Here is a 23,046-nt window from a genome sequence, read left to right on the forward strand (position 1 = left end):
TGAGAAATTAAAGTAACTATGATAAATTATGTGTTTGAGGCAAAGTAGTCAAGGTCAATAAAAATATTTGTTCAAGTTGATTTGTATTTTGTTTTTCTTTGAATTTAAGTGTTAACCAAAATATAAATGGAATTATGAAATGGACATCCAATTGTCCAACAATTGCTGTGTCCTTAGCTGCATTATAACATCTGGCAACTCTAAGTCCAATGATCTCATCACATAACATTATACATGAAGTTGCTGTCCTGTGGCATGACAAGAGCTATTCTGGGTAGTTCAGAAACCCTAATGGAAATTATACGTGCCACAATACACTTTGAGTAATGTCCAGATTTGACACAAGAAAATATTTGTACCAGAATCTGATGTATCAGACATTGGAATGGAATTTTCCCAGATCCAACATTCTCATGCAAATTCATACCTTCATCATCATATCATATCTGTCATACCTATTTCAGTTTTTATCCCCATTCAGGCCTGCCACACAGCTGTTAAAGCCTAGTACACATATTGAGGGTCTTGAAAACAGTGTGTAAGAGTGTACTGGGGATGAACCTGACACATGTTACAGAGTACCTACTGTAAAATTAGGTTTGTTTTGGTTGCCACATCATACAAATTTTAAAATCCGAGAACGGTACTGCATGTCACCGCTTCAGCATTAGTCAATGATTTTGGTGCCACCCACTGGTCACTGATGCAGCACTGAAAAGTTATAAATGGCTCACCAGAAATCCAAGACACAAAATCACCAAATGTTTCTGTCAAACCCCCCTATTTCTTTCCAATATGCTTCTGTTGTTTGTAGTGGTAACTGTTTGCAGATGGATTAAGTATACCTTAATGATGTTGACACAATAAATAAATTCTTCAATAAATTCTTCAGATTATGTCCCTATCCAGCATGTTTTCCCATCTTGGTGCTTGCATTGTACATTGTATAGTATTCCATGCCTCTCTTCTTGCCTTTTGCTGTGGCTCTACATAAAACCTCTTTTTGTTGACATTTTGTTATTGAATGTTGGCAGACATCGACACGCGGCTTGTAAGATTCTAAATGCAATCATCGTACAACCTGACACACTACACATTTGGAGGCATCAAACTGAGGTCCCATTTCAGTGTGAATCCATTGAATTTTGCCATGAATCGCAGCAAACGTGAGGCAAACCTACATGTAAAATTAAAAGAGTAAAATAAGAGTAAAATTGTGAACCATGTACAAAGCATACCTCAAATGTGGCTGTATCTACTTGTGAGGATGCAGCTTAACTTAAATGAGACTTTGTGTTTTATGTGTTGGGTAAGGTATTGTTGTGATTGCAGAGTGAATTGCATGGTTTTAAATGTGTGATGTCCAGACAGCAATTTACCTATCTACAAGTTGGTATGCTCCAGTCAGGGGTGAACTGTGAAGTGAAAGGTATTTAAGTCACTATCCTTGCAAGGCCTGGGAGAGAGAGTTGGAGTTTGAGACTGAAATAAGCCTGGTCTGTAAGTCTGTGCGGTTGTGTGAACTAGGTTTTTTCTTGATGTTTCTGGCCAGTGTTAGTGTGGTTTAACACTGTGTATCAATTTGTATATATATTTATGTTTTCCCTCCACTGTATATATGTTTCACTTCTGCAGCTTGCTGTAATAAACACTGACTTGCACTGTATTTGGGACTCCCATGTTTCCCTGCCACCTCCCTTGGCTGTGTGTGTCTCGCTACTATATGACACTAATGCAGGCAAATATTTTGTCTTTGTTTTATTCACCATTGAACATGTCAGCCATGGGTCTTCCTTGTATTTTCACCCAATTGTAGTCTACATTTACCTTTCCTTTTGTTACTGGCAGAGTCTGTTTAATTACAACTTGCAGGAGACAATAGGGTATTTTTAACCTTGAGCATTCAGTACAAAATAGAGTGCTACATATGGGGAGAGCAGCTAACACCCAAGTTAACTTTTGGTTGCACTGAGGGAAAAGGACTACTTCAGTAACACATTAATATGAATGCATTACAGCTTTCATTACTCAAATGTAATATGATGGGGCCACTATTTGGCAATGACAGGGTATTTACTTGTTTCATTATAATACACTTATATTTCAAAATGAATAAATGTTGCCTTTGTCAGACATTTGATACTGTGGAGTTTCTCTTTGAACTGCCGAAAAGTAAATATATTTGGCATGATTCATTCCTTGATGGTTTAATCAACTGTGTTCCAGTATACCTGGCAGAGCCCAATCAGCTTCCACAAGGCTAATAAACTGTCATTGCAATGAGTGGATGTTTCAAGAATTTTCCTTACTCATTTTCCTTTTTCTGATTTGATTTTTGGTTGTCACCGTTTTCAAAAGAACCGCTTGAAATAAATAAATAAAACAAAATTAGAAACATCCATGCTGCATGCCGTTGTACAAATATTGTGAAAATGGATTTGAATGGTTTCAACTGCACGTGTTATGTAAACCTTATTACTTGACATGTTCCAGGCTACAACAGTGATGTCCCATCTAGAACATGTTATACCATTTACTAATATGGATGTAGTAGCAGTCCACATCCATACCATTAGGCCAGCTCTGTGCTGGGCATGTAACAGAAATAGTATGCTGAAAAAAGCATAGAAATTTATGTCAGGTTATCTTTGTCATAGTCATTGCTTGAGTAACACGTCATTTGTCATCAAAAATCTAGTAGCTGTCCTAGTGCTGATAATCAGATGAGATGTTCTTGCTTTTGTTAGTAGTATTATTTTTCTTATGGGGACAAGACCCGCAGTTTATTATGATTATTCATGGCGGACACTCATCACCATTTGTGTCCTTCATAAATGTTTTCCATTTACAGCTGTCAAAACCTATCACTTCATTAACATTAATTCATGACACTAACACCTATGTTTCCCCTTTGATAAGAAAAATGTTTGTCCCTTTGTCAAAGGAACGCGTATGATTTCAGGAAGACACAATTATCAACCATTTTGTTCACCTACAACCTTTTGACTTTTTTGTAAAACACACAAAAGGGCACTAAACCTCAAAAAAACTCTATTTTAATACCCTAAATACCCTAGTTTATAAAATCATCTCAGGAGCAGAGTCTTCTACTGTTTTTCGACTTATAGTACTGAAACATTATTTTCCAAAGCTGCTTCCTGTCCCCCGCAAATATAGTGAGAGAGTCTGAGCCTCTGCTCAGTTGAGTGGCTCCTGCTACATGAACAGGACAGCATTTTTATCATTTCAGAACTAAATGCTATATGTTTGACTAAGCAGTAGTGGATAAATGGATATTTCTTATTAATCTTATTTCTAATTTGTCTATTTGTTTGTAAGATAAAATTAATTTCCAGTAAATGCCTGGACATCAATTCCTCGACATTCTATAATTCTCAATCCATCACATTACATAAACTGTTTGCTGGTAAAATAAATAAGGCACTTTCTTTTTAGTTAAAAGTTAAGCAATTTGAATTCTGCTGAGGGATACTTTCAATGTTTTCTGGTGTGGCATAAAGCCATTTACCTGTGTGTATAATTACTACACCGCTTTTGTAAAAACTTGTGTAAAAACAAAGTTAAACTTGGATTGGCCTGTTAAATTCCAGGTATGTTTCATTGGGTACTTTTCAGTGTACTGTGTACATGCACTGTACCTATCAATGCCAAAGCTGTGTCTGCTAAATGATTAAGTAAATCAATAACAATACTATGGAATATATACATATACTCAATTATAAATTGATGATAAGGGCACTTGATTTGATTGTCCCAGTCGCATAGCAAATCACAGTATCTGGAAACACAAGTTCATATATGCATTTTGGCATATAGTTAGTAAATATTCACTTGTAACATGTTAGCAGCTTTATGGATTTGCATTAATAGTCATAGTTAACAAAGTAAATTATAGCATGTCTTTCACTGTTGTATGCAGGTCGTTTGTGTTGTTAAAATACAAGAAGGGGATTATATAGACCAGATTGAAAAGGTTGTAAAGGTGTTTTGCTCTGGTGCAAATAGTACCATCCTGCCCCTAGTGGGATAATTTATCAATAGTTTATGCTGAAATGTTTGTATTCACCAGTAGATGGCATAATTTGATATTTAATTTTTTGGCAGTCACTGTAAGAAAAAAATTGCAGACATTGGAGAAGAGCTGAGTTTACTCTCTAATTTCATATTCTGGTTTAAAGTTTATTTCTCAAATAGCCTTCAAAAGAAGCTGTATGGTTGGAGAAGTTGAAATGCAACAGATTTGTACGTAAAAAACAGAGGCCTAACATTTTTATGCTTATCTCCCTGTTTTTGGAATTGCTGTATGTATAGACATGTCACTCTGCAACAACATCTGCATTCAAGCAGGAGACAAGACAAATGTAATCCTGTGACATACCTGCAAAGGCAAAAGGCTATTTTTTCACGCTACAAGTCACACAGTGCACCACAGTGAAGTGCGCACATATTGGCGATTAGGAGCTAACCCACTGATGTTATCAATGAGGAAACCCTGGTCAGCATACCCCACCCATCCCCTTTGGAACAAGGGGAATTACTTATGTAGTAATGATATTTTTTTCCAGACTTAATTCTTTGTGTACTTCATACTTTGTTGACGTACTCTCTTGTTTAAGGCATACTGTATGGACTGTACTATCAGGCACTATTCAGTCGTATATGCTATATCTTTAGATCTGTTCACAGAGATATTTTTTGCATTCCACACAACAAACATGTTCTGTTACTTCCTGCTTGCTTTCCTTGGAACAGCTTTTGTTGTCATTTCTTTGGAGAAACCTGTTTTCACTGCATTCAGGCAGACCAGGAAGATCTTCTGTCATTTGACCCAACTGAAGCAACAAAGGGAAACAAACCTATGTGTATTCCTCATAGGCGTCATGTATGCTGGGGACACTGGGGACATGTCCCCACCACTTTTTGTCTTGGCCCATCTTGTCTCCACCACTTTAAAAAGGTGTGAACATGTCAAACCCATTGTTGTCCCCAGCACTTTTCAAAACAAACTGACGCCCACGGTATTCCTAGTAAGTCAACTCAGGTCAACGATTTACTGAGAATACTCTGTACCTTTTTCAAATACCCTTCTGACTTTATTTATTTATTTTTTTACATATATGACACCTGCCTCTTTAAAGGTAGTGAATACATAACAGTATCTTGAGTTGTGAAATATGTTTAAAAAGGGTTTTCTTTTCTTCCAATGTTATCACCATTGACAAACTTGAGGCGACACAAATTAACAGAAATTCAAGGCACAATAATCCATTATCACCAATGAAAATATGAACTGCCTTAGTGAATGACTGTAACTAAAGGACTATCAGTGTATTTTGGTAGGGACCATCCTGTATGTACTACACAATGGATTCAATTGAGATACTCAGTTTTACAAAGACTATTAATTATTCATAAATGTTAAAGAAATTACCCCATCCATGCCCAATGCATCATACCAGTCCAAAGGGGAAATACACAGTTTTATTTTCATTTTAACATCAATGGGAGGAGAAAATTGACTTTTTCCCCCTCTATTCCAAGGAAATGTGATGTCAGCCACAGCCCATTTCTGCCAGTCACTTCACTCAATGGACAAAGAGAAGCTTCATTTCCCTGACAATTCCACTTCCTCACTTTGATGACTGTCAGATATTTTCAGCTGAAGCCACCAATTTGCCTCTGGTGAAGATCCACAAGTCCTACAGTATTACTTCTCTTAAAAACCAAACTCTGCATTTCATGTAATTGCCATCACATGTTTGCATGGCTGTTGGTTTGAGAGTTTTTTTTTTTCATTCAGATTTGTGGACAAAGGACTTTTGTCTTTTTGACATTCAATTACATGAGGCTTGTTTCACGGAACACTGCAGAACAAAGCTCCTCACCATACGTAGGGAACAGACATAAACAATAAAGTAGCAAGTAAAATATAGCAAGTGATTATAAACAGATCATGCAACATATGAGAAAAAAGAAAACTGCAGAACCTCAGCCTTCATGTAAACATACACGTGATTCTATCCTCTTGCTTCAGAACAATTTTTCTATCTGTTGCGTTATCTGCGGTCATCAGCCCTTTGCTATTTTCACACAAAGACGGTAACAGGAGATAAATGATGCTGCAGTAATGTGATAATACTTGGTTTGAGGAAGCTAAGAATTATCAGTGCCACCAGATGGAAAGCAAGCCCACAAAGCTTCAGAAGTAGGCCTTCCCTCATATTTGAAAATCACCCATCCGTACAAATGCATCATGTGCTACATGTTACATTTCTGTTGTACATAAATAAATTAAACTACTGAAAATTACAACAGCGTGTTACTAAGCATTTTTATTCTTGCTTTGGATTCTAAAGAGGGTCTTGGTAACTGTGTAACACTTGACTTGAAAAGACAGCAAATTTTCATTTTCACGTATGACCTTCATAGAGATAAAAAAAAAAAAAACAACAAAAACAAGAAAATACACTATTCCTCTGGCATGCATATTGAAACTGTAAGACACTGACATACATTTGAAGACAAAAACTGGGCGACAGTGTAGTATAGTGGTAGGGAGCAGTGCTTGTAACCAAAAGGCTGTGGTTTTGATTCCCTGCTGGGGCACTGGCACTGCTACTGTACCCTTGGCCAAGGTAAGTATCGAGCTGTATGAATGGATGACATGCAAAAATTTTAACATATGCAAGTCGCTCTGGATAAGAAACTCTGACAATAAAGTACAAACTGAACTTTCTCATGTAAGGACTAAAAATTATTGTAGTTTCTGAAAAGCTCAACAATGACCTGTTCCCACTGGTAGTGTAACACATTGCTTTGTTCCATTCTGCTATGTCTTCCAGTATGCAAAATGCAGTTAATTTTAAGCAATAGAGCTACTGTTCAGTTTGATTTCAAAGTTTGATGCTGCTGTGTAGCAAGACTGCATGCATCATTTTTCTTTATAATTCAAGAGTGATCTACTGCTTGCATTCATGAAGTAGCAAACTAAATCTTTGGGTTGGAACAAAAGCTCTTTCTTTAAAATGCCCTTATTATTTGTGTGTTGTTTCTTTTGTGGAAAGTGTTTCACACAGATTAACCCTATATGTTTAGTTTTTAGCATGAAATTAATCCTATATGCAATTATTATTTGTAGATGTGAGGTTAGTTTGTTGTGTGCTACACTCCTGATCCAGAACAACTTGATTTAAAAGAAAAATAAAAAAATAATAATAAATAAAATGGATGTAGTGGCTTTTTTCATATATGCTACATCCTGTGGTATGAGTCATCAACTAAAATTTCCATGTTTTGAAGAGGGCAAATAGTTGTCTGAGGAACATCTTTCCTCTGAAAGTGGTCTTCCTCCCTCAGGTTTTGAACACTTTCATAGCCAGAGATGCAGGTTATAATGCCAGGGATTCCTTTTGGCACAGGGAACTGGGGAATGACCTGTCCAAACTCTGTCTTTGAGAAGACCTCATGGTAACTGCTGTCCACTGAGACCTCCTGATCATCGCTATCCACTGAAGACCACACATCTGTGCTATCCACTGAAGACCACACATCTGTGCTATTCTGCAACAACAGTCTTTGATGTGCCTGGTAGCCCTCTTCACAAGGGGCTAAAGTGCAGCTATGTGAGGGCAAGCCGGCATAGGCTGGGTTCACACTGCAGGAAAGTGATTTTATAATGTGATGATCTACATCTGAGGAGATCTGAAACCTTGATTGTAGGTTAGTTTCTCCAGGGTTGGCCCTGAAGACCTCACTGGAGCTCCAATTGCTGTCAGCTGCTACGGTGGTGCTGGGGCGCATTAAGAATTTGAGAGGTTGCTCTGCAGGCATGAGCTTCTCAACAGACACCAGGCCATATGGAATGCTTCTGTAGCAGGAGTCGGTAGAACACAAAGAGTGTTGAGAGCCAGTCAGGCACTGAGGATGACTGTCTGGAGATGAGCTGAGACCACTGTCTTTTCCTGAAGAATTGCTGCTCACAGACTTGTAGCCTGGATCTGTCTCAACTGGTACACTGCTGACCTCTAACAGCAGATGTTTGCTGCAAAGGGAAAAGAAAAGAAACCATAGTAGTATCTGAAATTACTGGATAATAACATAGCACATTCAAAACATGGTGAACATAATATGGTTTTATATTTCTATCTGTGGAAGCATCATTTTATTGGGCTAACCATGGCTTTTCCATTGTGAAAACGTCTATAGGGCTGATGGGTGGATCCTTGGGTGGCTGAAGAACCTTTGGTTGAAGAAAAGAGGAGAGTTGACTACCATAAACACCTGAAGCAAAATCAAATCAATTTAAGATTATATCTTGTCAAAATTACAGAATGTGTGAGACTTCTGACTGTGATGACAGCTGGACTGCTGATTTCAAATTTTAGCCTCTGAGCTTTGATCATAACTGCTGCACATATGTCACACAAACTGGCCCACCTCCTTCATAGCTTTGCTGTGGCACAGCTGGGTTACCAACACAATAGGCATTCTGCTTCTAGGTCAGACATGGTTCACACTCAGGATGATCTACACAGTTTACCTTTGCATTTGTTGGAATTATTTTGTCCAGTGGTGCCTTTGCTGGATCGGGGATTTTGTCACAGCTGGCCTTCAGTCTGGATGGAAAAGAGTGAATTGTGTTTAATATTCTAGCTTACCTTGATGTACCTCCCCTGATTGATGGATTTCATAGTTTTTGGAATTGCTTCAGTTAATCTTACTTCATGTAGCACCGATGGCAAACGCAGATGTTGATGATGAGCAGCAGACAGAGAACAGGGATGACTATTTTCAATTGGTCTTGAGTAGATGCAGCTGGGAAACACAAGAAGAAGGAGGATCATTACAAATGCACACATATAATTGGAAATTCTTTACAGTCTGTATCTATAAGCATATAAAAATTGATACAATTTTCATTTTAATAAATTAAATTTGTGCTACAGTTGTGGAAGAACAAACATATGATACAACAGGACTAATTCAATGTCATCTCTACAGACTGTTACTCCCACTATATTATGATATTTATGACCTTATGATATTTTCCCAGCAAGTGTGACTTACGGTTTCTCCACTCCACCTCTTGACTCCAGTCACTAAACTGGGAGTTGAACGTCATGGAAAATGATCTTGCTTTTATGACATAGTCCCTGTTAGCCTTTAGCTCCCTGCCTAGTATCTCTTGGAAGGGTAGAGTGGCATTAACTGTTTTGGCAACCTGTAACGAAAGAAATAGTATGTATCCAGAGAAAATGTACATCCTTTGAAAAGGGCAATGGTGTTATTTCATACTTGGGCTTGTAAGTGGAAAATATAGATATCAAGGAGCAGTAAGAACTATGTGCACCAATTTCTCTCCCTCTGAAATAGCTAATCATCTGAGATGACTCTTGAAAGTGTATATATGGGTATGCTGTTGAATGCATATTTTTTCTCCATTACACACACACACATGCATAAGCTTAGGAATTTTTACATAGGCAATACAGCATTACAGAAGCCACTTTTCACCTAATTAATATGCATGTGAAGGAGCATACAATTATTGATATAATCATGGTACTCCATATGGCCTCATTGATTGTGCTTGGTTAATAGCAGTATCTCGTATTTCTATATTTATAGTCTTTAGAATGCATGGGAAGTGCATGTGAAATATTGCATTTTACATTTATTACATTTACATTTATTGCATTTATTTTTGGCAAATGCTCTTATCCAGGGCAAAGTGCATACAAGAAGGTTAAGCTAAGAGCAGAGACTAAACTAAATCAAGTGTCACAATCTGAAAGTAGGTGTCATTACACAACATCAAATTCTGTTAACTGCCATGGTAAGTGGATGTGAACTATCACAAATAACATTTCAATACTTCTCCTAAAGGCTGCTGTGAATTACAAAGGAGAGTTGAAAATTGTATCACTCTGAACTTCTATTCAAGGCTGTTATATACAATACATTTGCTAAAAACACAGACTGTTATCCGAGATTATGTACCATTGTGTACCATTATGTACTCAATCATATTAAGCATTTTACTATGACAACATACAGAGAACATCAAATGTAATACTTCTGCTATACATCTGATGGCAATACAGATAAATCCAATTCATATTTTTCTCAACTCTGTTACATGCACTCAGGACTGTTCTCCACAATGCATACCAGTTCTTTACAAATTTGGTTAAACATACAAATAATTGATACCATACCCAAAAATAAATTTGCAATACATAATTCCACATGACCTCCATGGAAAGTGCTTAATCAATCATACAGCTGTTCTAGGCATTGATTCTAGAAATTAAATTCTAAATTGTAACCTTTCTGACACAAAACCAGACAGCATTAACTGTAGGGGTGCAACAAATAATCGACGTAGTCGACTAAAATCGATGACCAAATTAGTTGCCAACGAATTTAATTGTCGATTAGTTGGTGACATCATCGCGTGTGTTTTTCGTGCTGACTCTGAATTCTCAGACATGTAGCCTAAGCTACGTTGCTTTACTGGAGTGAACAATCGAGATGACAACACCGTCATGACCAAAGACCTCAAAAATGTGGCAGCATGTAACTCTTAACCCTTTCTCATAACTTATTTTTTATGCTATGTAGCGCACGTATTACATGGTTCATTATGTTACCATAAGCGTTATTAAGCTTCTCATAGTTTTCAGTTAGCATTTGCTATATTTTTAAATGGTAAATCGCTGTTTCCTCAAAGCTAAAATTAGCAAGAATTTTTCCAATCTAGTTTTCTAATCGCACCGGTTTTAGCATGTACGTGCTAAATGGCTAATCACACCGGTGTGACCGTACACGCGAAAGGGTTAACTCTGCCAAGAAGGTTGTGAACTCCAACATTTGCAAACCTGACCCTGCCTGGCATGGGAGCACATCAGTTATGCTTGAGCATCTGTAGAGGTGGCACGCTGGCTCTCTGGATGATGAAGACTCATCTCGTTAAGTTAGTTAGCTAGCTAGTGTTAGGAGCTAAGCTGACAGTTGCCGCCGTAGTTGGGCTCCTCGATCAGGGAAATTAATTGGGAACCGCGGGTCGAATTAGTGGGATCCGTTTTTTGGGGTGCAAGTGAGGCCCAGCATTGAGGCGCGGGCTGAGTTGCGCCCCACCCTTTTTCTTTCTGTGTGAGTGTGTACGTGTGTGAGGACCTACTCCTTTGGTGTGTGGTACCCCCCCCCCCCCCCCCCCCCCCCTTGGATTTGTTTCCTTTTCTCCTGTCCATTTGTAATCACTCATAACTTTGGTGGCCACATGATTGCACTCCACTGTACAAAATGACAAATTTGACATCCAATACAAATACACACAAAACAGTCAAACTGAACAAAATGTTTGCAAATTGCTCCTACAATGTAAGAATTAAAAATATGCTCTTATATACGCATTCAGGCTCTATTCAGTCACTGTATGTACAGTATGTCTACACCTTCAATGTCATTTGCATCAGTTCTTCTATCACAAATCTTGACTCACCTCATCTGCATCTCCTTTCATTTTGTAGCTCAGCTGAGTTTTCAAGCTCTCGGAGAAAGGTGTTGATTCAAGGTAATTTGTCTTCCAAGTGACATTGAAATTTCCAGCGTCTGTTTGATCCACGGAAATTATGACAGGTGCTTTGGGTTTTACTGTGTTGGACACAAAACAGCTTAAATTAATATGAATTTAAACAATATTTAAACTATTCAAAAGATCAGACTTGTAATCCTACATAACTAAGCATTGTACTGCAATCAAATTTAGTGAAAACAATGCAGTTTACTTGAGAAGCAGAATGATATGGTTGTTAAAGATGGTAGCAGACCATGCAGAACTACTTACTAAATACATGTAAGTTAGTAAAAACGCAACAGCCCCAACAAGGTTAAACATATTATACAGTGGTATTAATATATGATTTTAATAAACTTATTTTAATATAAAATTTGTTTGAATTCACTGGCGTTGAGAACAATAAATATGATTTATGTTGGTCCTACTTTTTTCTGATGGCTTGATCTTGACTGAATTGACTGTATTTTTTCCTTTCAAAAGATTTGCAGTGTATTCATCCCCAGTAATAGGCTTTGGTATTTGAACTGTACATCCACATTTGAATGGGGAATATGAGTTACTGCTGTTTTCCGTGAAGGTGCATACATAATTCCTGTAAAGAGACACATTTAAAATAAAACCATTATTAACGATGTTATCAGTATTACTATTAGTAAAACGTAAATGATCAATAAATAGTAAATATATATTTTCTCAATGTCCTGTCTCCAGAGCAGAGGGCTTTCTCATTACTGACATTTTCAGCCAGAGGCAAGTAATCAAGATTCAGTGCTTCTCATGACGCGTGGAGCTTAAAACTGTTACTCATGAAAAAAAAAAAAACACTTACTTGTTCGAAAGTGATGGTACTAGGACTAAGTTATATCCACTGCAGTTGACATGCTTATCATACGTCAAGGCACACGCCATTGTTGCTTCAAAGTCATTAACGCAATTCAGATTTCCGGATAGTACTAATAAACAAACAAACAAATACACAATTCACCCCATAAACTGAACAAGAAAAATTCCAATAAACACAATTTTGGGTGATGGATTGTTTCGCACTCTTGTAAAACAGACCACACAGGCAAAGAAACAATAAACATGTTTAGGATGAATGAATGTCTAGGTTGCCAGAAGGCCAATGGCCTCCGTTTGAGACAACAAAAATGGTAATTACGCAACTTGGTTATTGCATTAATTAGCCTACGTTACATTTTAGAAAGGGGTCGGTACAAAATAATGTTTACGCAAAGTCATAGACCAGTCTCACAACTTGAACCGACAAACAAAGCACTTACCATGAGGTATCCTGGAAACAAACTGAGTGAAAACCACGATGAGAAAATACATGTTTGCTTTTTATGGTCACTTCGCTTGTATTAACGTCTGCCCCTGGATCTATTAAAAATAACGCATGGTGACCATCACAACATGATTTCAGTATACACAATAAAAGTATATAAAGTAATGTCTAAGTGTCTTGCTTCAAGTAGAAAAACTATTTATGGTAACACTAATACATCGAACGAGTTTAGTGACATTTCACCAACGCATTGTTCCAGCACACTCACCTCAAATAATCTTTTTGGGAGTCGGTTGTGTCAAAATATTAGTTTAAAACGAGACAATCAAAATAAGGGAAAAATTCAAACATTTACGTGTACCCTAGATAAGGGCCAAGACAAGTTTTGGACCTCCAGTGTGGTCATATATAACATTTCTGCATCGGGATACAATGAAACATTATCAGATGGTAAAGGTAATAGTATTAGATTTTTCCAAATGAACATATATTAACAACGTAAAACATTTTAACAAAACTTACCAGAGTAGTTGACTTTTGAAGTTAATATTTGTGTTGCAAAAGAGGCATTATCATTACAATGCAGGCGACTCTCTTCCTTGCTCGTCTTACTTCGTTCGACTTTTCCTTTCCATTTTTTTTTTTTTTTTTTTTTTTTTGAAGAGAAGCAATGCCTTCTGCGCGTATGTTATTTGTTGCGCCTCGATACTCGCCTGGGGGTGGATACAATGCCATTACTGGATTAACAGGAAAGCATTTATGGCTGTGTGTCAGATCCTCTTTCAAACGATGATTGACGTACCTTCACTGTAGACTTCCTTGACGACATAGAATGCTTTGCAAACCAAATGAATTCTTTGAACGATGTCGGATTCCCCTTTCATTTACAAAGTCATATTCTCAAACATACAAAGTATTTTTACGTTTGGTTGCAACATCAGCGGGTACATGTAAAACAAAAAACTCGTAACGCCACACACTTGCTGGGATATAGACAACTAACACTGTATTTAAACAAACTTCAGACATAACATGGTCCAATGCAACCTGCACAATACCAGTTGTTAAGTTGCCAAACTGGTTCACACATCTTGAGGTTGTTCAACCTTTTCTATGAAGTGCACATATCTGTGTTTTCTGTGTAGGCGCTAGGACCAGTGATGTCCGGTGTGCAAAGATCCGTACGTACAAGTTGCAATTGCAACAGAAAAAGCAACAATTCACAGTGAAACTATTAGATCAATACTTGTAACATCCGGTAACATTGACTTCACCAGAAAAAGGTAAACAATACAGACTGGGCCACTTACAGTGGATGCAAAAAGGTGACATATGGTAAAAAAAAAAAAAGTCATGTGTGTGACCACATTCCACTGAGGTGAACATGGCTGAAACAGGTTTGACCAGTTTATTGTGTAATATTGCAATGCCCTGTTTTAGAGAAAAGGTGAGTACAAAGTCACAGAAAATGTACTTTACCAAAGTTTTACCTGAATAAATGGATTATATATTCAATTCAAGACATGTAAATCACCCTGGATCAAGGTTTGCCAAGTAAATAAATAACATCAGAGCATTTATTATGTTGAGTCCTTTTTAGGAACAGTGCAGAATACTCTGTTGATCCTCAAATATAATAATAATAATAATAATAATAATAATAATTAATATTCTAGTTCTGGTTTTTTCCTGAACTACATAGACTATGGTGGTAAATTGCTATTTTGCTTGCCTTTTTTTTTTTTTTTTTTTTTTTTTTTTTTTTGCAGTCTTGCACTACCTCCCACAATCTAAATCAAAAAATATTCCAGTCAGTTAGACTAGGGGCTGAAAATGTATTTTAACTTCCATAGTCCTTCACAGCAGTTCTCCATTTCAGTAATGACTGGTATTCATGCTAGGTGGTTTTATGACATGTAGTCACAGGCATTAGGAACACTGCCAAATTCATTTCACAGAAGACTTATGTACTTGTCACAGCAGAGTAGTTTTCATCAGTGCTGATTTGAACTTTGGATGGAATAGAACAATCAAATATCTATCAACAGTATTCCTGTTGCTTGACCTTGATTAATGTCAAGAAGGGTCTAATTTAAGTAAACCTCTCAAACAAATTTTGCAGGGACCTATGCATATAATACATGGCTATTTTTAATTGTCAGTGAAATTACTGTATACTGTGTATAAACCACATTGCATAATTGTCAGGAGCATAGTCTACATATGCTTTTCCTTATGTTCAATATACCTTGTTAAAATAAATTATAACATTTTACACTATCGTGTGTGATTGATTTTAAGATGCACATGTGGTGTGCTATTGCTGATATTCAAAATATTAAGTCATGGCAACAGCTTAATTTCATAATTTACTGCAACCCATCATGATTTTTTTAGACTTGGAAATCTCAAGCTGTGTAGCAACCTGACACTCCAGCTATACCTTGTGGCAATTATGATACTTGATCTTATAGACAATTTAATTCTACAAGAGTGTCAGTGCCTCAGCCCCTTACCTTGGAAATGAACATATATCTTTCTATGCTCAAAATTCATGACCGAACCTGTCAGATGGAGACTCTTTTTGGTTTGGGAGCCAGATGGCTACAGAGGAGAAGTGGGTAACTCATTACAGAGACAGTGAAAGTGACAAACTTGGTTGGTGTGAGAAGAAGGTGGTTTAGAAAATGAGTAATTACTTGTTCTCACCAATAGAGCCCAAATGTGTGAGAGCCCAGAGTATGGCTTCAAGTGCACATCCCTTTCATTGCTAGATACTTTAAAGGTCACGGTGATCCCCATTATCCTGCAGATAATGAGTCCTGGCCACATGAGATTCCAGGTAACAAACCATTTTATTGCCTAGAAGAATGTATAAATAACAGCTCTGATCTAATGATGTGTTAAATTTACTGCATTAACACCCAGTGTTTTGCAAGTGTTAACAGCTGCAAGCTTGATAACTTAATGCCATGTTTGTCCTTCAGGACAGGTTGGTAATTGCTACAAGCAACACTCCAGTTAATGCTGATAACCTATTGAATTTGTTTAGGCAAGTGCTGTGACAGCACTCTAAATAATCATAAAGATTCAAGCACCATGTGCTTGCAGTTTAGCATTCTATAATATACATTGAATATATGAGTTACATTTGTCGCATCAGATATTTTGTATAAGTAAGCAGCAAAAATAAATATGTAAAGGATGGTGCGACAAGATGGATCTACAATTAATGGAAAAAAATATTGAATAAATCTTACAGTCAACATCATCATTTGTTATTTTCTTACCATTTGCCAATGGTATAGACTAGTGAGTGTGTATTAGCTGGCCTTAGTCAGTCCAGCTCAGCCAGTGAATACAGGCCATATGTCTTTTCCAGGAAGGGAAACATTCCTTATTTCACACTACATTGTGCTAACTTGCATAAACATTGATATATAAACATTAATATTGTGTTAACTGTATTCACAAATGTTTTGTGAATGACTTTACAGCACTGTAATATGCTAATCAGTCTTAGAAAAGAAAATAAATTATTTAGAACCCGATGATACACTGGAGTGTCTAAAGGCAACATATTACCCATAGAACCCAACAAAAATGTCAAACAGGACAAGAGATATGGGAAGGTGGATCATCTCCTACATGTCTATATCATTAAGGTAAGTACTGCTGAACTGTTCTTGTACTAATTTTTTAACTTTGTTAGCATTAAATATGAAATGTACCACACTATTGAAATCTCAGCTTCATGTGGTTACACAATAACATCATGTCATTCCAATCTGTCCTATCCTCTTTCTTTCACTCAGAATTTGAACAGTAACTACTGCAGGCCCACAGTTTTAAGACACACATACACAACCTCACATAGTGCCTCTGCCTTATGCAGCCAAAGTTGCTGTTTGATAAAATTTGAATTTTTAAATTAAGTTTGATATACATTACAGTGATTGCACTTATCTGCATTGCCAATACCAATGACATGCAATGGGGAAATATGACTACAATGAAGGACCACATCCTAGAGCAAACCAACATTGTGCATATCTGTGAAAAGCTTAAACCCTTGGCTTTATCAAGACAGAAAAGTTTTCTATGTTTTCCATTGTCTTGAAGTTATGAGATCAAGAAGATGGAATGGCATAGCATAACATTAGAGACCAAGCAACACTGATTGAAACATTAGTTTATAAGATAAATGAAAAAAAAAAAAACGTATACAGATGTAAAACATAGACCTCACCATGTTGCCTTCTCATCCTACGAGACTAATGCATATCTGTCCTTGCTAATGCCACAGCAATTCAATGCGTTCATGCATTCTGTAAATCCTCACTACAAATCTATAGTATACAGTGTTTCTGATTTCTGTTGGAACTATATGAATTCAGTATCCAGATTGCTTGATTTGCTTCCCAATTTCAAGCCTTTTAATTGAATTAAATGAAGAGCAACAGTTTATTTGCCTGCTTTAGCATCAAGTATGGAGACTGTATTGCTCTGTAACAAAGTAGAGGGCTCAAAAGTAAGAAAGAACAGGAGGCTGTCTTATGCACTTCACTACAACAATGCATCAGCTGATGCTGGGAATGGCAAAGATGCTTGTTTTTGTAGTTGAGGTATTCTGTCAGATCTACTTTTTCCAATCACCTGTTGCACAAAGGGGAAATTCAGAAGGGAATTATGGGATGAATTTCCAATCATCAACCTAATGCTACATTCAGACTTCTGGCTTTAATGCTCAATTCCCCATTATTTCTCAGATCCAATTTTTTGTCTGTTCATATTAATTTTTGAATGTAGCCCATATCTGATACCAGTGTGAAAGGACCACCATCCTGAAATATATGCATTTGTTGTGCATATAAACAACAAATGATGTCACAACTGTACAGTAACGCAGAATTAGAATGATGAGGATAGCCTGTCATATACAGAGTGAAGTAAAAATCTGATCTTAATTCCGATCTTAACATGCTTAATTCTGATCTGAACATCCACACATGTTCCATGCAGGTTATTATATACATATTCGTATGGCCCAAATCAGAACTCAAAAGATGCAACCTTTTTTTTTTTTTGCTGTTCACACTGTTCTAAAAACATCCAGACTGGGTCACATAGGGAGAAAATCAGAATTGGGCCACATATAGCTGCAATCTGAACATAACCTAACACACACTTCTCCATTGTGGAGTAGTGTGTCACACTTGGTTTAGAATTTGGGTACAGGGGGGAGACTGTCTGCTGGAACCCATTTCCCCCGACCACACTACAGAGCACTTTGTTTATACAGAACCCAAGAGTTTACGCATAAAGCATTGTAGTGCTTCAAGGTAGATATGGAGCCCTGTTCAGGAAAAAAGATGAGCAAAAAATTAAGCCAGAAAAGAGGCCAAGAAGAGGCCAATAAAATACAATAAAATAATTACAATAAATACATAAATGCAATGAAAAACATGCATTTTACCATTCATGCAATTCTATGTATTTAATGCCATGATAATTATAATACAGCAAACATTTCCCACTCCTCCCAACAAGCAAGCTAAATCTGCTAGATCATATGGCCAATCTATTCTGCATCTAGCAGGCTAATCTCCTCAAAATGCAGTGCCTCTCCCTATAAATGTAATTCCAACCCATTGTGTCTGAATGTGTCTGTTTGAATGCGATAGATTTTATTTTTCTTTGGCTGCTTCCACTATGACATGTACAATTTTTATCATTAGGTGCTGTAGTAAGATTTCAAAGTATAGCATTCCATTGTCAGGAACGGGGATCGGGACACAAACGCGGACCACCAGGTAAACGGAACCAAGCGTTTAATAATAATCGTCGGGCAGTTCGTCGTACAGGGGCAGGCAGGGTTCAAAAACACGGGGAAGCAGTCCGGGGGCAGATCCAGGATCGGGAGTCGGGGCAGGCAGAGTCGGTAACCAGGCGGGCAAGAAGTGTCAGACGGGACCAAGACGGCAGGCGAAGGACGAAGTCGGGAGACAGGCAGGATTCGAAGAACAGCAATCAGATCTCGGGTAAACTAGAGCGGGGACGAGACAGGAAGAAACTCACTGAAACGAACAAGCAATCAGACAGGGACACGCAGGGGAGATATAGGGCAGAGGTAACGAGGCGATGGGGTGCAGGTGAGCAGACAGGCAGCGGGGCGGGGCTGAGACACAGGGGAAACATAGGTAAGGGGAAAAAAACGAAAACACCGCGACTAAGGGGGCGGAGCCCTGACAGTACCCCCCCCTACGGACGCCACCAGGTGTCACAGCGGGTTCGCCAGGGTGTCGGCGGTGGAAGTCCCGGATCAGGGCCGGGTCCAGGATGTCCCTTGCAGGCACCCAGCTCCTCTCCTCGGGACCGTAACCCTCCCAGTCCACCAGATATTGCAGACCGCGCCCCTGACGCCGAACCCTAAGCAGGCGGTGCACGGTGTGGGCCACCGCTCCGTCGATCAGGCGGGGCGGCGGAGGAGCCCGGGGAGCAGGGCAGAGAGGACTGCGGATGACGGGCTTAATCTTGGAGACGTGGAAGGTGGGGTGGACACGGCGAAGAGAGAGCGGGAGTTTCAGCTGGACCGCCGTGGGGCTGATCACTTTGGCAATGGGAAAAGGGCCGAATTTGGCAATGGGAAAAGCGGGGAGCCAGCTTGCGGGAGTCCACCTTGAGGGGAAGGTCCCGGGTGGAGAGCCACACTCGCTGACCCTGGCGATAGCGGGGTGCCTTGGAGCGGTGGCGGTCAGCAAACCGCTTAGCCCGAGCCGAGGAGCGGAGCAGTGCGGAGCGCGCGCGTCTCCAGGTGCGACGGCAGCGCTGCACAAACGCCGTTGCCGAGGGGACCCCCACCTCCTCCTCCTGGGCCGGGAATAGGGGAGGTTGATAGCCCACACAGCACTGGAAGGGCGACAGCCCCGTGGAAGCAGAGGGAAGGGAGTTGACGGCGTATTCGACCCAGGGGAGGTGCTGGCTCCACGCCGACGGCTCCCGAGATGTCAGGCACCGTAGCACCGTCTCCAGCTGCTGGTTGGCCCGCTCGGTCTGGCCGTTGGACTGGGGGTGAAAACCAGAGGACAGACTTACGGTGGCCCCCAGTAACCTGCAAAACGCCCTCCAAAAGTTAGATGTGAACTGGGGCCCTCGGTCGGACACCACATCGGAGGGTAGACCGTGCAGCCGGAATACCTGGCTAATGAGTAGCTGAGCGGTCTCCCTGGCGGAGGGCAGTTTGGGTAAGGGGATGAAGTGCACGGCTTTGGAAAACCGATCCACGATGGTGAGGATGGTGGTGTTACCGTCAGATGGTGGCAGGCCAGTAACGAAGTCCAGGGCAATATGGGACCAGGGCCGTCTGGGGACAGGCAGGGGTTGCAGCAGACCGGCGGGGGGTCGGGTGGAGGTCCTGCTCTGGGCGCAGACCGAGCAGGCGGCGGTGAAGTTCCGGATATCCTCCGTCATAGTGGGCCACCAAAACCGCTGGCCAATGAACGCCGCTGTGCGCCGGGCTCCAGGATGGCCAGCGAGCCTGGATGAATGCCCCCACTGCAGGACCTGAGAACGGACAGACTGGGGAACAAAGGGGCGGTTAGGGGGACAAGAGCTGGGACCCGGTTCGTTCTGGAGGGCAGTGCGGACGGCGGCCTCGACGTCCCACAGCGCCGCTGCGACAACGCATCGGGCTGGCAGGACTGTGCTGGGTTCCTGGGAGTCCTCGGCCGGGGCGTGCTGGCGTGAGAGGGCGTCGGGTTTACCGTTCTTAGAGCCTGGTCGGTATGACAGGGTGAAGTCAAAGCGGGAGAAAAAAAGAGACCAGCGGGCTTGTCGGGGATTGAGGCGTTTAGCTGATCGGACGTACTCGAGATTCTTGTGATCAGTCCACACCAAGAACGGAGCACTCGCCCCCTCCAGCCAGTGCCTCCACTCCTCGAGCGCCAGTTTGATGGCCAGTAGTTCCCGGTCGCCGATGTCGTAGTTACGCTCGGTGGGCGTAAGGCGGTGAGAGAAGTAGGCGCAGGGGTGGAGCTTGTTGTCAGCGGACGAGCGCTGAGACAGGACCGCCCCCACTCCCACATCCGAAGCATCCACCTCCACCACGTACTGACGAGCGGGATCGGGCTGGGTAAGGACAGGCGCCGAGGTGAACCGAGCCTTCAGGTCACGGAACGCCTCCTCGGCAGCCGGAGCCCAGGTGAACGCTCTGTTGACCGATGTCAGGGCGGTGAGGGGAGCCGCTACCGTGCCGTAGTTGCGTATGAAGCGACGGTAGAAATTCGCGAAACCTAGGAATCGCTGCAGTTCCCTGCGGGAGGTGGGGCGCGGCCACTCCTCAACTGCGCGGACCTTCTGCCGGTCCATGCGGATACTACCTGCCGTGATCACGAAGCCCAGGAAGGAAGTAGTGCGCTGATGGAAGGCACACTTCTCCGCTTTCACATACAGGTGGTTCTCGAGCAGGCGCTGCAGGACGCGGCGGATGTGCTGTACATGCTCAGGCAGGGAGCGAGAGAAGATCAGGATGTCGTCGAGGTAAACGAATACGAACTGGTTGAGCATGTCTCGGAGGACGTCGTTCACCAGGGACTGGAATACGGCCGGGGAATTCGTCAGACCGAACGGCATGACCAGATATTCATAGTGCCCCGAGGGGGTGTTGAACGCCGTCTTCCACTCGTCCCCCTCGCGGATCCTGACCAGGTGGTAGGCATTACGGAGATCGAGTCTCGTGAAGACGGTAGCGCCCTGTAGCGACTCGAAGGCGGACGACAGAAGAGGCAGGGGGTAGCGGTTCTTGATGGTGATGGTGTTGAGGCCCCGGTAATCTATGCAGGGACGGAGGGAGCCGTCCTTCTTCCCTACGAAGAAGAATCCGGCCCCCGCAGGAGAGGAGGAGGGGCGAATGAGACCGGCCGCGAGAGACTCCCGGATGTATTTATTCATGGCCTCGGTCTCCGGTGGCGATAAAGAAAACAGTCGCCCCCGAGGGGGGGACGAGCCGGGCAGCAGGTCGATGGCGCAATCATACGGGCGGTGAGGAGGCAACGAGGTGGCGCGGGACTTGTTTCAGGTCCATGTATTCGGGCGGCAGTGCCGACAGGTCCGGGAAGTCCTCGGGAGCAGAAGCGATCGGTGACACAGGGGTAACGGCATCCCGAAGGCAGTGGGAGTGGCAAAAGGGGCTCCAGCCCAGGATTCGGTTGCCCTCCCAGTCGATGTGGGGGTTGTGCCGAGCTAACCAGGGGTGACCCAAGACCACGGCGGCCTGCGGGGAACAGATGACGTTGAGGACGATCTCCTCGCGGTGGTTGCCCGAGACGAGGAAGTTCACCGGGGGAGTGGCATGGGTCACGCGAACCAGGGGGGCCCCGGTGATCGCGTGGGCTTCCAACGGCGAGTGCAGGGGGACGCGGGGCAGGCGCAGCCGGGCTGCCAGGTCGGCGTCGATAAAGCTGCCATCTGCCCCGGAGTCAATCAGGACGGAGACAGCGTGGCTCTGACCTCCGACAAGCAGGGTGGCAGAAAACAGGGGACGGGTCTGGGGAAAATGACGCAGTGGGGTTACACTCACCTGTAATCCCCCCGCTGCGGGTGACCGCTGGCCCTTGGCCGGGCAGTTCGCCACAAAATGGCCAGACTGCCCGCAGTATAGGCAGGACTGGGTGCTGAGTCTCCGTTGGCGTTCCGCGGGAGACAGGCGGGTGCGGTCGACCTGCATCGGCTCGGAGGTTCCCGGGGATGGTGGTGCAGGGCTCCTGGCCACCATCGGGAGGGGTTGCTCACGGACAGGGCCGGGCAGGCTGCTGGACGCTCTCTCCCTGCGTCTTTGCGAAAGGCGCTGGTCCACGCGGATAGCCAGGTCCACCAAGGCCTCGAAGCTGGCAGGCAGCTCCCGAGTGGCCAGCTCGTCCTTGATGGGCTCCGCGAGACCGTGGAGGAAGGTGTCGAATTGGGCCTCCGCGTTCCACCCGCTGGTGGCGGCCAGGGTGCGGAAGTCAATCGCGTAATCCGACACCGACCGACGCCCCTGGCGAGTCTGCAGCATCTCTCTCGCTGCCTCGCGGCCCTGCCTGGAACGGTCAAACACCCTTCTCATCTCATCGGCGAATTCGGCATATGAGTGGCAGAAGGGAGCGCCGGCGTCCCAGAC

General features: G+C 42.0%; 1 protein-coding gene across 3 annotated transcripts; it reads right to left on the minus strand.

Moving 5' to 3' along the window:
- Positions 1-6,663: 6,663 nt before the first annotated feature.
- LOC118786174 lies at positions 6,664-13,967 on the minus strand. 3 transcript variants are annotated; one of them, XM_036541257.1, is made up of 11 exons: positions 13,693-13,967; positions 13,413-13,603; positions 12,886-12,985; positions 12,432-12,555; positions 12,028-12,194; positions 11,525-11,676; positions 9,088-9,241; positions 8,742-8,835; positions 8,561-8,636; positions 8,196-8,260; positions 6,664-8,062 (listed from the first exon to the last, which is right to left on the minus strand). In XM_036541257.1, the coding sequence occupies exons 3-11, from the start codon at positions 12,935-12,937 to the stop codon at positions 7,273-7,275; spliced, it is 1,674 nt and encodes a 557-aa protein (XP_036397150.1). In that variant the 5' UTR covers positions 12,938-12,985; positions 13,413-13,603; positions 13,693-13,967; the 3' UTR covers positions 6,664-7,272. The 3 variants fall into 3 exon arrangements, with proteins under 3 accessions (XP_036397150.1, XP_036397158.1, XP_036397167.1); XM_036541265.1 differs by lacking the exon at positions 13,693-13,967 and having other exon boundaries at positions 13,413-13,641; XM_036541274.1 differs by lacking the exons at positions 13,413-13,603; positions 13,693-13,967 and having other exon boundaries at positions 12,886-13,179.
- Positions 13,968-23,046: the final 9,079 nt, after the last annotated feature.

Source organism: Megalops cyprinoides, chromosome 1, assembly GCF_013368585.1.
Source record: "Megalops cyprinoides isolate fMegCyp1 chromosome 1, fMegCyp1.pri, whole genome shotgun sequence".
Classification (NCBI taxonomy): Eukaryota; Metazoa; Chordata; class Actinopteri; order Elopiformes; family Megalopidae; genus Megalops; species Megalops cyprinoides.

What these genes read in the sequence shown, in the direction of transcription:
- LOC118786174 (XM_036541257.1), bottom strand. Translation starts at nt 12,937, where the DNA reads ATGTATTTTCTCATCGTGGTTTTCACTCAGTTTGTTTCCAGGATACCT. An exon ending in TGAAAGGAGATGCAGATGAG is followed by an intron (nt 9,242 to 11,524) that starts GTGAGTCAAGAT and finishes CTTTCGTTACAG; the next exon opens with GTTGCCAAAACAGTTAATGC. An exon ending in TAATTCCAACAAATGCAAAG is followed by an intron (nt 8,261 to 8,560) that starts GTAAACTGTGTA and finishes CTTCAACCAAAG; the next exon opens with GTTCTTCAGCCACCCAAGGA.